This window comes from Hetaerina americana, unplaced genomic scaffold, assembly GCF_022747635.1.
Source record: "Hetaerina americana unplaced genomic scaffold, ioHetAmer1.1.p SCAF_3, whole genome shotgun sequence".
Lineage (NCBI taxonomy): Eukaryota > Metazoa > Arthropoda > Insecta > Odonata > Calopterygidae > Hetaerina > Hetaerina americana.
The window spans coordinates 58,244,363-58,260,925 of NW_027286874.1; the positions used below are offsets into that span (position 1 = coordinate 58,244,363).

At 33.9% G+C, this 16,563-nt stretch overlaps 1 protein-coding gene across 1 annotated transcript; it reads right to left on the minus strand.

The window, feature by feature from the left end:
- Positions 1–1,174: 1,174 nt before the first annotated feature.
- Positions 1,175–16,289, minus strand: BBS4 (Bardet-Biedl syndrome 4). The gene is made up of 10 exons (XM_071587258.1): positions 16,238–16,289; positions 10,942–11,078; positions 10,749–10,861; positions 10,570–10,664; positions 8,991–9,156; positions 6,841–7,003; positions 6,631–6,753; positions 6,283–6,514; positions 1,371–1,609; positions 1,175–1,289 (listed from the first exon to the last, which is right to left on the minus strand). The coding sequence occupies exons 1-10, from the start codon at positions 16,257–16,259 to the stop codon at positions 1,218–1,220; spliced, it is 1,362 nt and encodes a 453-aa protein (XP_071443359.1). The 5' UTR covers positions 16,260–16,289; the 3' UTR covers positions 1,175–1,217.
- Between the last annotated feature and the right edge of the window lie 274 nt (positions 16,290–16,563).

Below are 16,563 nucleotides of genomic sequence, written 5' to 3' on the forward strand. Positions count from 1 at the left end.
TTAACCTTGGTGTATGAAACAGCACGTAAAAATGTTGTTAACTCCTAGTTCCTAGATTTTGGTCTGCATAGATAGTTTTGATGCCTGTGTATTTAACTCATGAATTCTTTGGTAGTTTTTTTAGCAGATAACATTTCATCAATAAGCAAATTTATTCCTCATATATATCAATCATATACATTTTACGTATAAATATATAACAAGCCATGTGACATTTCCTTGTTGATCCTACAATTTTAGCTATAGAGGTATTGGATAATTACTGGATAATGCATAAAATAGTCTAAATTAAAACAAATAGATTTCCATTTAAAATCCTATTAGGTACTTATCTTTATGAACAGCTTAGAGTTTTTCTATTATTGGGTTATTTTCTGCAGTGAAATTTCAATTAGTATCCAATTTTACCAAGTTAAAATTAGTTTATTTATTGATGAAAAAAATGGACATTCAGCATATAAGAGCCCAATTCATTTTTTTTCATGTCTATACTTTCCAACACCCTACAAAGAACCTCTCATTTTGACTCAAAATATCTCATCCATGTCATTGGGGTGTGGTTGTGATTTCCTTCTTTAATGAATCCCCCAACATAGATTATATTGCCTTGATTTTCCCCTAAGCCAAACCAACTGTTTGCTTACAAGTGCTTATGAGTTTTCAACATAACTTGAAACAATGAACATTACCATTAAAATTATTCATGGCATTCATAATTTTTTTCTTGGGAGTTTAGGAGATACATGTTACATCTGTTATTATAAATGAAATTACATTTTCGGCAGCCTTCATTGGCCATTTACCATGATTGACTATCCATACAACATGCCTCCTCCATGTTGCCAGAATCTGACTTGCAAAAAAATCCATATTATAATGAGATGAATACTAAATAATGTTCTCACACATGCATGAGCTTAACTAAAACACTACTTAATGCCTGGTGGTCTACACAAAGACCAAAATGATGAAGGTAAATAGGTAGACTGGTCCAATTTCAAAGTCAATTTAGAGTACACTCATGACCCTTGATCATATCCCACACAGGCATCAAACCTTTGGGATATTTCCTTGTAAGGCACTAGGTCAGCTCAACTCTGGGCTTCAGCACTGTTTTCTTGTTCCAGCTGAAAAATCAATTACTGTGCATAAATGGTGTACTCTGCTTGAGCTTCTCAATTGTTGAATGTGCATGATGCTTGAGCTATATTTTTGGGCTATTTTTCAGACTTCTTGTGATCTTCTAAAAGCTTAAGAGCAGTCTTAAGTTGATTAGCTGCCTCTATCATCTGAAACATAATGTGATTAAATGCAAAATACTTGTGATTAAAAAAGTGTACTATTTAAATCACGAGAGAAAATGCACTTACTCCTGGAGCAACTTCTCTCCCTTCTCTCTTCACTCTTTTCTCAAATTCATCTAACATTTTGAAAATGACCTCAAAGCAAGTGTCCTCACCATCTGGATTATCCACTGTTTGCTTTCTTTCTGTTTCCCATAGAAAGAGAGCATAGCTCAGAGGAGGAAGGGGGTCATCATGCTCCGTGTTCAAAGACATTTGATGAGCGCACTTAGCATTCTTCAAATCCCCCAAATTTTTCAATGCAGCTGAAATTGATAAAAGGTCATTGTTCACAACTGTTTCACTTCCACTGATTAAAGTAGAGACACACATTGATTCAACTCAATGCTAAATTCATTTCCCTTTGTCAATCTATTCATATTTGTGAGGTTTTAGATTTAAAATAAAATGAGGCTCTGGTGTTTCAGAAGAAAATACTGAATTAATGTTGGTTTATCATCACTTTGATAATTCTTACTGAGCATTAATATGTACAGTACTTTGCATTGTCCTTCTTAAGGAACTGATCATAGTTAATGCCTGCATAATAAATTAATTACATCCATAATTTATGATATTTCTTTGAATTTGATCATGTATAAATGTTTCATATTATGTTTATAATGGCATAAGGATATATGTGCCATTAACACCAGAGAAATCATACTATAACTTAATTTGGAATGCATTTTCATACCCTATTAAAGGACTCACTTCAATTTCATGACTCATTTGGCAGTTTAGATAGAAAATATTTAATTATATTTTTCTCAGACTACACTGACCTCGACTTCATAGAAATCACAAACATCAACACTGGGCACAAACTTGCAAGTATTAATTATCATACACTAAATTCAGTTTGGTTATTTTTGCCTGGTAAACAGTGAAAAAAACACTAAGTGCTGCTATGCTTCACCTGAGTACATTGCCTTCAACTGTTAGTGCATTAAGACTAAGTATGAATCTGTGTCATTCAATAACTTAGCTTTCCTTTAAAGTGATTGTTTAAGGTGGTTGCTGCAAAATTAGGTGCTTGTAATAAACAGAATGAAGGGGTGGATGCCAATGTTTTCAAGTGAATAAGTGTGTATGTGTGAATAAATGAATGTGCATCAGAAGTGTTATCCTCCTAGAAATGCTCGGGTCTTTAGGGTCAAAACTCTTGGAAAGAAGAGCTGGTCTCTTCACCTCCCTCTTAACTTATTATGTATTACCTATTATCCATACTAATATTGACTACAAATGTTATTTTTATTATTGCTGTATATTTTAAAATATTTACTCTCTGAATATGCTGGATATAGAGAGAGGAACTGGATCTAAGAGTTGAATTAGGTACACCTTTTTCTACTTCATCTAAGGTGGTTATATTTCAAATACTTTTGAATTTGGAGAAGAGTTTTTACCACATGACGTGTAAATTTGACCACTGCTTTTTTGTAGCATTTCAATTTTGTTGGAATTATGGTTTTGTGATATAATGTAATATCTTTTGTGCCAATCAATTTGGTAATAATGGTTTTTTTATCAGAGTAGTACACCATATAGAATATGCCCTGCTTTTTAAATATTTTTATACCCTCTACATAAGTACCTATGTACAGTAAGTCCTCAATTTATGCATTCCTATTATATAAGTTGAATCAATATGGAAATGGACTTTGTGTAGCCAATCTACAATTGTGTAGAAAATTCACAAAAATTCCTAACGTAAAAAATGTATACATAAAAAAGGTACTTTCAAAGAATTATTTATTAATTTAATCTCTTGTAACAAAGAATATACCTGTTTTATTTCAGAAAATTAAAGTAAGCTAAAGAAAACTTGCCTAAGCTGTCATGTTGTAAGAAAACAAATTGGTACAACCTAAATTAAGGACTTACTGCACTTCTATTTGCTGCACAGTATTGTAATGCTATCACCACTCTATTGGTCTATAAGTATATTCTCTGTACTTTGCTAACTCATTGTAGCTCATCTTTCATAGTGAACTGCTCCATCTGTGAGTGCGGCTCTGTCAAAGTGGAATTCATTCTTTGGATTTCTGATGATTGATTAATGGTATCTAAGGCTTGACAGTGATATGTGATCAGTTCATGGAAAGTTTTTAAAGAATGGTTTTGTCACAACTCTAAGCTTTAGCTGTACAAGTTGAGGGAAAAGAGTATGAGACTAGAGACTAATTGCTGAATGATTTCTTGGAATAAGTGACTTTCTACACTAATCATCTGTGATTTGTAGTCCTTTAGTAAAATTTTTTCCTGTAGCTTTTTTCGATGCAAATTTTAGCGATAATTTTTCACAAGAATATAATCAAGTTAAATTTTATTTAACTCTGTCACTGTGTGATTGCTAACTATTATTGTGGTGTCTTCCATTATGTTTCTTATTTGTGACAAAGAAAATGCTGCTCTAGATTAGTTGTACTTAGGTTTCCCATTTCAGTTTGAATGCTTTGAATTTCACTGTATGGTTTGAATTTGAGTACATGGTTGCTTAGTGTAGAGCTGATGTTTCACTTCAGCAAGAGATAAGCATCGAAGAATGTGAATACATACCTACATTGTTATTTAGGAGCTGAAAATTTTAATAGCCCATCTCCACCATCATGCCTTGGGAATGTAAGCCTTTCTATTGGTGATTTTGGATGATGTACATTATTTGTAGAAAGTAAAGCTCTGCTTTTTGTTGAACTTTCTCTATGCATATTTAGTACAACTGATATTATACAATGAATATGTTGAAAAATTTCTTGAGTAAAATTTCTTTGCACCATGAAATTCTTAGCTTCTAGGTTGCAACTTCCTCACTGCTGACGAAATCCACTATCTTATTTCAGTTTAAACCCATTTTTTAAGTGAGTAGTCACTGTACCACATGGTTCGGAAGACATTCTACTCAAACCAAGAGTAAAGAAGCATTACGGTGATGCTCTATTACTAACATATTTGAGAGGATATGTCACCATTCTGAATATGCCGATCATTTTTCAACTCTTTGTGCTCAATGCAAGAACAATGAAATTGTAAAATAGGGACAACCTGAAACAAAGTTGTGTTCATAAAGCTAAATTAGAGTTTATATAAATCCACTGTTCCTCAAATCTGATTCCATAATAATAATGATAACACTTTATTCATTTTGCAAAATGGTACAGCCATATTAAATGTCATCAATATAAATATTACTTAATATTAAAATAAGTTCTTAAATGTGATGAAGATTGTTACAAAAGAATTCATAAGACTTTACTTGAGTCATGAATAGTTTCTTGAATTTCTTGATTACACTTCATTGATAAAATATTGCATAATATTTTCTATGCCATGGGCATTCATTTACACTAGACTTGGCCATATCCTTTGGCTGGTAATAGGAAGGATATAATTGTACTAAAGCACCTCTCAGCTATCAACTGACATGCAAAAAACGCAGAGAACAGCTGCATAATGAAATAGCAGATTCACCAAACTTTGCTATTACAAGTGTTAGCTGATCAGTCCGCTTTGGGTGGCATTGTAGTAGAATAAGAGACTGTGATGACACACCAAAAATGGGTGACATAGAGATAAATTACACAACTTATGTCTAAAACTATAATTATTATACAATGCACATGAATTTCTTCATGAAAATTAATTTCTTTCTTTGCTTCAGGAAATTTTTGGAAAAATTTCTCACAACCAACTCTATCTAAAATAGTGGCAGTATCTACTGTAGTAGTATTTTAGTGGCCATGATTTTCATTAGTAGTATCATTTCTAATCAACTACTCCCACTAAATATTGTTCAAAGCATAATGGTCAATTTAAGGTTGTTTATAACCAATTTAAGATGCAAAACACTTTAAAATGGAAGCTGTAATTTCTCCTGTAACAGTCTATTACAGCACACTTGCGGGGAAGTCGGTGAACATTTATGATAAGCTGTATTTCATAATATTAGAGATGAAAAAATTCTAACCTGTGGCTAAAAGAAAAGTAAGGCTATTAACATGCATTATTTAACACAATAAACACGACATTAGTCACCCTTTAAAAATATTAGAGTATTATTCAGATGTAATTTCAACAAAACTGATATCTCTCAAGGCCAATAACTGAGCTCCTGTATTTCCAGATGATGTCTTGCTCCATTTTTGGGCATATTTCATATTTTGAATCATCCTGTACTTCAGTTACTCACATATGAAAAACATCTCTGTGAACTGTTCCTAGCAATGTCATCTACCACCCAAAAAATACTGTTCATCCAAAAATGGATCGGGGTCTAACAATTTATATGCCCAATCTTTTACTCTAAGGCTTTTTAGGAAAAAGGGGACGGGGCTGCATGGGTTCAAAAATCAACTTTTGTCATACCAATGGAAATTCATTACATTCTTTCTCTACTGCAGACAATATTTATAATGTGAGAATCCTACGTATCATAGGTGAGGATAATTTAAGAATGATAAATTAACATTCTAAATTTAAGGTGATCTTATAGAGATTTATCTCTTAAGTGTTTAAAGAATGGTTGTGGAAGTAAAATTTTACATCACTTAATTAGAAATTAAAAGTTTTCTTTCATAGGTTCTCAAAAAGAATGTATCATCATTCAAAAGTATTTAAGTCTTCAAATATTATATAAGATTTAAGGAGTCAGAAGATTCAGCATTGCACCCTTAATCTCCATGCATGTAACTGACTGGTCATAGTAGGCCTATTGCTCCACGACAATTTGCGAATGAGTAGATTTGACCCTAATAATCCCCCAGGGAAATTATTTTATTGCAAATGTAGCAGAAATAAGACTAGGAGCTAATTCTTTCCTGTGCATCCCTAACTTTCAATGGCACTGGCCATATCTGTCCAATCTCATTCCGAGTTGTCCCACCCACTTGTTTATTTTTTAATTAATCATTAAAATTGCAGTTCCATCAAAATATATTACCTGCTAAAAGGATGTATCCTTGACCAATAATCCAGGATTTTTTGTGCTTGCTTCCATTAAAATTAGAAGAAATTGCAGTTTTGCTTGATTTTCTGGCTATACTCAGAGCCTGTGATAAATACATTGCTGCTGATGCAAATTGGCTCATTAAAAGGTTGATTAATCCCAAGTTGTGTGCCACTTCAACACTTAGTGGATTGAGGTAAGCTGCTCTTTTTAAGCATCCAATGGCCTGAAAAAATATAATTTCAATGAGTAATTTTTAATGTTAAAAATAATTTCCAAAAAATGTCACAAGATTAAATGTTAAATGAAAACATTAAAAAGTATTAATTCTCAAAAACATACAGCCAGATATTTCTTTTTCCCCAGGAAGCAAAGACCAATATTGTTCCATAGGGCAACAGAAAATGGATTGATTTTCACAGCAGCATGATATTTGGCCAAGGCAATTTCTAGCTGTCTTTGGTCCTAGAATAAATATGAATAAGTTGCTTGACTTTGGATTAAAATCCTTTAAAGTAAATAAATTAATAAGAATATGTTTTTTTACGTTACTTGAGTAATTGCCCCACTGGTTAGAAGAACAGCAAAATTTTGAGGCTGATGAGAAAGAGAAGTACTCAATTTTTCCATTGGCTGTTTAACATCTTTATCACCACCATCAAGAACCCATAAGTAAGTTAAATTTACAGCCAGATCACCATTAATGGGGTTGTGCCTACAAAAATAATTTCATTAATGAATACACTCGTGGGGAGATATTACGATAGCTGTTGCATCCATGACGACAAACATATCTATTTTCTTTAATATTATTGATTTAATGCAATGCAAGTCAGTAAATAATTTACTTAAATGACTTCCATTTATATCAATATAATGTGATGAGGAAAAAAAAGTAAAATTTATTATGACACATTATGTAATTTTTCTTGCTGATTTTCTTAAAGAAACGGAATCATTGTAATAAAAACTACATGTTCAATGAAAAATATAAACAATAGAATTTTAAAGATGCAAGGATTATGTTGTCTCTTTTAATCAAATCAATTACACTTTGTCGCACACATTTTTCCATACTACTCCTGGGTATTTCTACTCCTTATGTGCATGATCTGTCCCAAAAATAAGTAGAATGGATCCAGGAAAAAAATATATTGCAGATCAAAGTACAACTTACTAAAATTCTTCAAAATAGCATCCATGTACAACAACACACTGAAGCCAACCAGCATCTATGGCATTTATGGTATGCTTCATGAAAGGCATCAATAGGAACCTCTTTTAGGCACCTAATCTCAGCCTTATTACATAATCCAGCATTCCAAAATGGTTGCCTTTCAAACAAATTTTTATTCTTGGGAACAAAAAGAAATCCAGTAGTGCCACCATGTACCTGGTCATGAGGAAGGTAGTGTGAGACTGCACATTGTTTTGGTGTAGCCTCCAGTTGGCAAAAATCTCCTTTCAGATGCATTTCACTCTATCCTGCAGCCTTTCAAGGTCTTATATGCAAAGCTTACTGTTTACTGTCTGCCCCTTAGACACAAACTGATTGTGGATAATGCCTTCGAGTCGAACAAGACAATGAAAACAGCAATACTTATATTTGGGACGGACCTTGTATGCTATGCTAGGTGTTTTTCACCAATTGGTAGGCAAACAAATTTATTCTCTGAGAAAAATGACACTCATTTCCTGAATTAAAATGATTTTTCCTGAGGATTTCAATATCCATTTTTTAAAAGGTCGAATCTCTGTAAATATACCTGTATACTCTCTGCCCAAAAGGTCTTCTTGGTTAAGTAAGAAAAAAACAAACCCAGCTTAGATTGTCTTGACATTAAGTTATCCCAACTTAGAAACCAAGCCCCTTAAACTGCAGGAGCATCATATATGCATTCTGTGCAAGTTACTCTGTTACAGTAGTGTACAAGAAAATAATAAAAACAATTTCAATTATTGGAAAACTTAAATGACAGTTTTTACATCTGAATCTTTAGCCTCTTTATAAAAAGTGTCAGGATGCCTCTTTATTAGGGTAGCATCTATAGTATCATTATGCCAAAACTATGGTTTTAAAATGCAGCATCATCCTCTCATCAATGACTCTTCTGCCAGGTATTAAACCAACAACTACTCTCAGGTTATAAATACCTGCACTTTATACCCTAAAGAATCAATTTTTTCATTAAACAAACATTTATAAGAGTCACCTTACTTTCTTCAAGTCACACAGTTTAATGAATTTCCATATAAGGCATTTTAAATCATTCCCTTTCCAAATTTGGTACATTAGACCTCTCAAACTGTAATATAAGGCTTGCCTATTTTACTATAGATAAACAGCGGGGAAATATTTAGTTAGGCATCTCTTCAAGATAAACATGATGTACTCGTATCCTTATTAAGTAATGAACACCGCCTAATTGTACTTGTAGTTAGTTATTTGAAATAAATCATGCAATGATGCAATATTTAAGCATGGTAAACTTTTAAAGTACCCATAAACACTGATAGTAAATATTATCAAGATTTACTTATGCTACTAAACACCCAATATAGATTGGACACACAATCATGTATGGCTTCTATGTATGTATTCAATTGTTTATACAATTTTGAGCATGCATGGTAGAAAAATAAACAGCTGCTGCACTGATTATTATTAGTATAAGTAACATATGTACACATATATATCTTACTTGAGTGCTTCATCATAGATATTTATAGCAGCTCTCTTTTTTCCCAAAAGAATGCATGCCTGAGCCAAGCTGTGAGATACATCATCATTCATTCTATTTAATTTTGAGGCATTCTCCAAATAAATTCTTGCCTTTTCATAATCTCCAATCTGGAAGTAGCATTGACCTGAATCATAAAAACATTATCTGTGAGAGATGTTGTTATGAGCCTGACTATTTAATCATTAAAAAACTTGAACATAATTTTTAATTCACTTTGGCAATCAATAAATGTACAAATGGGAGATGGGTAGTGAGTTGAAAAATAATTTGTTGACCTTTCATAAAAAAGGTGCTTAATAAGTCAAAGCACTAAACTACAAGTCAGAGGGTGGTATTGTCTGTAAAGTCATTATCATATACTTTAAACATGAAGTAAGTGGGCAGCTATTTAGATGTGCTAAGGATGTTGGAATGAATGGATGGTAAGGGAAATGGAGTTTGGAAGCCAGAGGGGCCATGACTCGGGGACAGAAATGTAGTGGGATATTTAGCAGGGGGAGTTTATAGGATATATGTATTATTAGTCAAATTCCCATATTTTTTTAACAATAGTATTTCTACCTGTTTGAGAGCATCAAATGAATAGCATCTTTCTTGAAGGAATGGGAGGAAATCTCCCTGGTGGTCAGTGACATGTTTACTGAAATATGTGATATCATTCAGGATGGTAATTCAATAGATGTGATATGCTTTTAATGAAAAATTAACAAATTGTATATATTTTAACTGTGGCAAATTAATCAAGTTCCAGTCATATCTTGAATCCTTAAGTGAGGGATACTATCTATATTTTAGTGCAACTACCTATGTTGTAAATGTGTAGTAAGCTCTCTACATAATTGAGAAATATGAAAAAAGAAAGGTTTCAAAATTTATACTGAAACTTTTGTCATTACACTATGTAAATAAGTTATGAAGCATGAAATTTCCCCATAAGAATGCATGTAATATTATGGCAATATTAGGTTAATCATTATTACCTTTTAAGTGCACCACACAATCTTACTTTTATTCAAAAATTAAGATGAGTTTTCTATTTGCACTGGTTGATGGAAACATTTAACATTCTATTTTTATTTAGTCATACCATTTGAATTATAGACATTATTTTGTCCGAATAATGAGTGACATCATTTTCACAGCAAAATTAGGCCAAATTGGTGGACTTGGAGTGAAATTACTTCCCGAGAGGATGGCCAAGGAAAATTTTTTAAATGTAGTTATATGTACTTCGTTCGTAATTGACGACATCCTAAGGCTACGCCATGAAAGGCATGTGTGCTACATAGATCATGGTATGACTCCTTAGCCCAGAAAAGATCTTGTTGAAATGTTAAACCAATACCAGATACTTCAGTGAAGACCAGCTAAGACAGAGATTGCTAATTGTATCGGTCACAGTGAACTAAGCCGATTCAGTGGAGAGAAACATATTGCTTAAAAATCTACAAGCCTCTCGCAATAACTGTACACCTCTATTACAATTTCTTGCAAATGAGAATCTAATTTTCTGTTAATGTGCATGTCAATAACTTACCAAGTCGAAATGCTAACTCCCAATCTTTTCTTTCGGTTATTTCATCAGCTTCTACATATTTATCAATTGCTTCTTGAGTTCTGCCAACTAAAGACCTTACATAAATGAAAATATATAACTCATTTAGATGAAATAAGTATACGATAGGCAGTAAAATGCACTGAGAATTTCATTATTACAGTGAATATGCCTGTTGCTTTATATACTGTGGATTTTTTGGGTTCATCAATTGACAGACTTTGAAGCACTCAAGAGAATCAAGAACTTTCCCTTCTTGCCGAAGAAGCAATCCCTGTGAGTAAACATACATGATTGTATATTTCCTGCATTAAGGACAACAATGATATTCAAAATACATAAATTGAAACTTACCCCTGCATAAATTGCATATTCACATTTTCCATTACTGTTCTTGTAATCCTGCTCAATTATGGTGTTGCAGTCATCTGCATCTTGCCTCACAAGCTGTGTGTGGATCAACCAGTTAAACCTCTGTCTGAAAGGTGCATCTGAAAGTTTTAAAGCTTACTGTAAGGTTATTCTTTTGAGCAGCTTTTATTTGTAGAAGTAAAACTTCCTCCCAACAGCAGGTGCCATTATGTGGCCCATCAGGAAAATGACATAGAATTATAATTGTGAGAGACAGGTTCAAACAATAAAGCCAAACCATAAACTCAGTAATCAACCCAAAGGTTAGTTTGGTAGGTGATGGTAGAGTTCACCTAGTACTAAGCCCAACGGTGTGTGAAATTCACACACCAGGGTAAGGGGGCCAGTTCCTTTCCCTGTGCCGCTTATGGTTTCCCAGGAAGATCTGGTACCCCAAAAATCACATAGCTTGGGTGGAGCTGCAGGTGCCCAGAGACTTGCCCAGGAATAAAACCCAGGACCCTCCGGTCAGTAGTCCAATGCTCTACCCCCTGGACTACAGCGACCCGTGTTCAAACAATATATTTCTTCAATAAGAGGCATCAAACAAAGTACTATTTGGATGTGTGGTATTGCATATATATGTGATAATGATTCACTGTTCTCATACTAATTTGATAATGCTTGCATTTGTACAAAAATGTAACTGATGATAAATATTTCGAATTATTATATTTTTAAGGCTGATAGCAAATTGTTTCTTTCATATTTAAACTTAAAATTGTGTGCATTTCAACATATCTGTTCTGATTTGAACCAAGGAATTAATACAATGTTCTGCATGCAATACAAGGTGACACACACACAATACTCCCAGCCTGAATTAGAACGAAGAAGTAAATCCAATTTTTTTTAATAATGTGATCACCTGGATTTGTAATTCTTCCTGTTTCTTCTTTTATTCATCACTCCAGCCCTAGTCAAAGTAAATGCATTAGCTGGCAATGAAGGTTGCTCCAGAAGCAAATAAGCATTGAAAATTACAATCGAATTGGAAATAACATGAGAATTTAACATTACTGAACTAAAACTACTGCTTATAAATTAGGTATGTCCCTGACTATCATAAAAAGCTTACTTTTTGAATTGTGTTGCAATTATAAATATGCAAGAAGGTTATCCCAAGAGCTAAAATAATTCTGCAATTGATTCAATTAAAAGACATTGGGAATGTACTTGGAGATCCATGCTCAAATTGGAATTCAAATTGGCCACCTTTATTAAATTCAATGCTGTTGGATTATTATTTTTTCTGAGAGAGTTTATGAATTCAGCTTAGGGTGAAAATAACATGGTAACACGTATCACAGATGGTGTAAAAACAAATTGTTTTATTTCTTCCTTCTGCCAAATCCATAAAATCTCAGAGAAAAACTAAGAATTTTAACAAGTAATGGACTTAGAACAGGCATGCAACTTTAGCATAGCGAAAAGTGAGTTACGGAGCTGATGAACAAGTTGAAGATAGACTAAAAAAAGAGAATTGACAAAGTGAACTTTTGGTGGAAGATTTGGCCCAGTAGTGCACATAATTGTGTTCGAGAGGCATGTGTCAAAACATGGCCTGTTCCTGTACCCATAGGAGCAATGGTCACAGTGTCATTTAATCATCTGCTGCCAATCAATAAACTGGAAGGCGAGAATATATTGACACACTTGACAAAAATTTGGATTAATGCATAGATGATTTAAAAACCATTTTATATCTTGCTCTTGAATGAACTTGATATTAAATATTCACTACATAGTTTTATGCATCATCCCAGTCAAATTTGAATAGCATTATTATCATACAATCCTCATTTCGTACATTCTCTGCTTTAAAGAAAATCTCAGGCTAACTAAAGTGTTTCCATGCCTCCTTCAGTGCCTCTTCTCCAAAACTTTGTCCTGCCCCCTTCTCCTGCTTTTCTCATTTCCCCACTCCTTTCCCTCTCTTTTCTTTGAATACCATTTAAAGGAGACATTTACAATTGTTAAATAATTGGACCCTTGATAAGGATGATAATAGAAATAATAATGTTTATTTGCTTCCTAGGTCAAATATTTGACATAAGGCAGGTCATAGTTACAATTAACATGTGTGTAAACTCTGAAATTTTTAATACAAAATATCAAACTAACTGATAATTAAAGCAATTTAGGCCAGAGATACTTAATTTAGTTGATGCTGTTGTCACCTTACTGATATAAAATACCCAGTCAGGACATAATGGTTCCATGGGTACATAAATTTTGTTTTTTTTTAAACCATCAAATAATTTTGACGTTAGGTTCTTACTATGGCTGTTGGATGGCTAAGTGAACAACCAATGAAAAGATAAATTGTCTCAGCAGCAAAATAGCATTTGAACTTTGAATATGAGGCCAAATGGAAAGAATTTTGTTGATTTTTGTTGGGTTTTTTAAGTTAAAAAGAAGCTACGATGATAACATTAACAGAATCAACACTCATTAAGTTTCAGAGGAATTTAATCAGTTCCTTGGAAGGCACATTAATTTCACCTTGAAACAATTCAATAAAATCTGCAAAGAAGCTGAATATTTTTATAAATACCAATGCCATTGGTGACTCAACTCCTAAAAACTATTGTGCACATTATGTTACTTCTAAAAATTAATCCCAACCCTTAAAATTACTCCAAAACCTCATTTTTAAATAACACCACAATATCATTCCTTCATGAATATATGCAAGATGATGGTATGAAGTTTTGACATCAATTCTAAACATGATATCATTATAGATTTCAGGAAAACAAAGAAAACAATTCTTTAAGTCTTATTTTTATAAAATTAATAAGTAAAAACTGCTTTTTTCAGCAGTTATTCCCTCTCCCCCCCCCCCCCCCCCCCCCCCCCCGCCTCGGATAGCTTTTGATACTCTCCATTTTATCATGTTTCCTACTAAGTTCTTTGCTTTATTTGCAAATCTTGACATGAATGTATTTTGATACATCAGGAATACACTGCTCTCGATCTTCCTCCTCTTGCTCTCTTTATTCAACCACTGTGAAAATGGATTTACCCATATCATGTTGCTATTTTGTAAACTGTTTCCTTCCCCTGACTTTAGTATTAAGAACCTAGTCTCTGCAGATTTTGCAAATAATCTGGTCGAAAATCCATAATCTCAGATGAAATCCTTTACATACTAATATTGACAATTAAAGTGGGTGGGTCAACAACCAATTTACTGAAAGAAAATTTAATATATCACTGGCGAGGGTCAGCGCATAATCAATATATGTTTTCGGGAAAAAACTTTTGTGGAAAAATAATAAGATTAATGTGTTACATGCATACCATGTCTTAAAAATGTTTTCATGGGAATAATGTTATTATAACAATAAATAAAACTGTTTCTGGCATGAATTGGTGAAAAATCTTCATATTGAAACTGAAAAATGACTAACTTGGCTTTCCCACATAGAAAAGAAAAATTTTAAGTCCTAGGTTTCGTTACAGTATAACATCTTCAGATAAAAATTGTCACGTCAAATAGAGTATGTATATCTCTGGGCGGAGGTAAAGCAGAGGGGAAGAGGAGGGAGGAAGGAAAGGATTGGTTGAGGTAGGAAGAGGGACACTAAAAATTTATGGTTAGAGTCAGAGGCGGAGGATTGGTAATGGTGATAAAGTAGCAGCCTGGGAAAATGGATTAATACAATGTTGACATTAAGAACATGATACGATCCCCAACGTATTAGGGGCGGAGGATCACAAATATAAGATTAGAGAGATAGGCTGCAAGACTGGCAGGTTTAAAATGTCATTTTTTCCATGAACAATAAGAGACCAGAATGCTTGTAATCAAAATCCCCCAGGAGTCAGCTCGACACTATAAGTATTAACCTACAAGGTAGGAACTGCACATGGTTATACAAGTATATATATATTTTTTTGCAAGTTCCCCCAACTTTCCCCATCCATTTGTGTATGTATATTTGGTATAGATGTAGATGATGTTGAAAAAGGTTTGCTCGGCATCAGGTAAGTTGGCAGAGGAGTGGGTATTGTTGGAGACGGTGGGAATGGCACTGGGTAATGAGTCAGGTGATTAAGTAGCGGGCTAAGAGGAGGGGTTATTACATTGTTGAAAAGGTTTGCTTGGTGTCAGGTTAGTTGGCAGAGGGGTGAGGGGAAATACAATAACAGGAAATGTGAAGGTTAAAGAAAATCGTTGGTCAAAACATCTTCTCCATAATTCTTGTGCTGAAGGATTTTTAATTTCTCCAGCGCATCGAGGCGATGACCTTTCTTCTCGATGTACAGGATTTCGGGGATGAAATCGCTGCTGTGGCCGCAACCTCTCAGATGCTTGGCGAAGAGTGACATGGAGATGTTGTTTCTAAAGCAAGCTTCGTGCTCCTTTAACCTCGTCTCAAATCTACTTCCCACCTGACCTATGTATATCCAGTTGCAGTCTTGGCAGAGGAGTTTTTACACCCCACTCTTGTGTAGGGGTTTCACTTGGCCCTTTGAGTGGCATAACTGGTAGCTTAATTTGGCTTTATTGTAAAAGGCCAGTCTCACCTTTTCTTTTAGGAGGATTCTTTGCACTTTCAATGACAAGTGGCCAAGGAAAGGGAATCCCTGCACTGTGGCTGGTTTTCTGTAGTTGTGAGAGAACTATAAGGAAAACCGAAGTTAGTTATTATTCAATTTAAATAATAATAAATGTAAAATGAATCGTGGGGTCTCCACCCTCATTGATTTGACTATTCCTGATACATCTGAGCAATTCTCTATTGTCCTCACTGTCATGAAAATATTTCATGAGAATCGCCACTCCTTAAATTGCTTCAAAAAACATAAATTATCTAGCTGACGCCTTAGACTACGCTATTATCAGCCTGTTAAACAGGCTTGACTTAGACAAATATCTTTGGATGCAAGCTGGAAACAAATATTTAGACTGAATTACCCAAAGAAGATACGGCAATAATCTGTATTTGTTCAACTATTAAGGGGTTCTAAGACTGCTTATAGAGTTAGATATTTGAAGACAAATGATTGTCTCTCAAACATGGTAATACCACCTACAAGCGAATCAAGCATGCCTTCATTCCTGACACTTTACAACTTCTGAAAGAAAGTAGGTAAATAGCGATTGTGAATGATCAAGCCAAGCGTGATATATGTATTCATCGATACATGAAAATCATGCGGTTTTTTACCAAGCGTGGTGAGCTGTTACTTTCACTGAAACGTGTTTTGAACCTTATCTGCAACTTACCACCACTGGATTTTAATTTCATAAAAGATTTAAAATTCTGGTTTTCCCTCGCGATTCCATTCATTTGCACAAACTTCTCTCGAAAAGAAACGAAATGCATTTGAAACAACACATACTAGTATTCAAAAACACTTGTTTGTGTTGTGACGAGTGGTTCCCATGGTTACCGATGTTGCCACATTTCCTTGCAATCATAAAACCCCTGCAAAAAGCTATTAGCATTAACCAAATACTTAACTGACACATTAATCCGAGATGTTGGCGCCAAAGAAAAGATAAGAATGTTTAGTATTGATTTGATTTAATTTGACCAAGTCATGCACAAA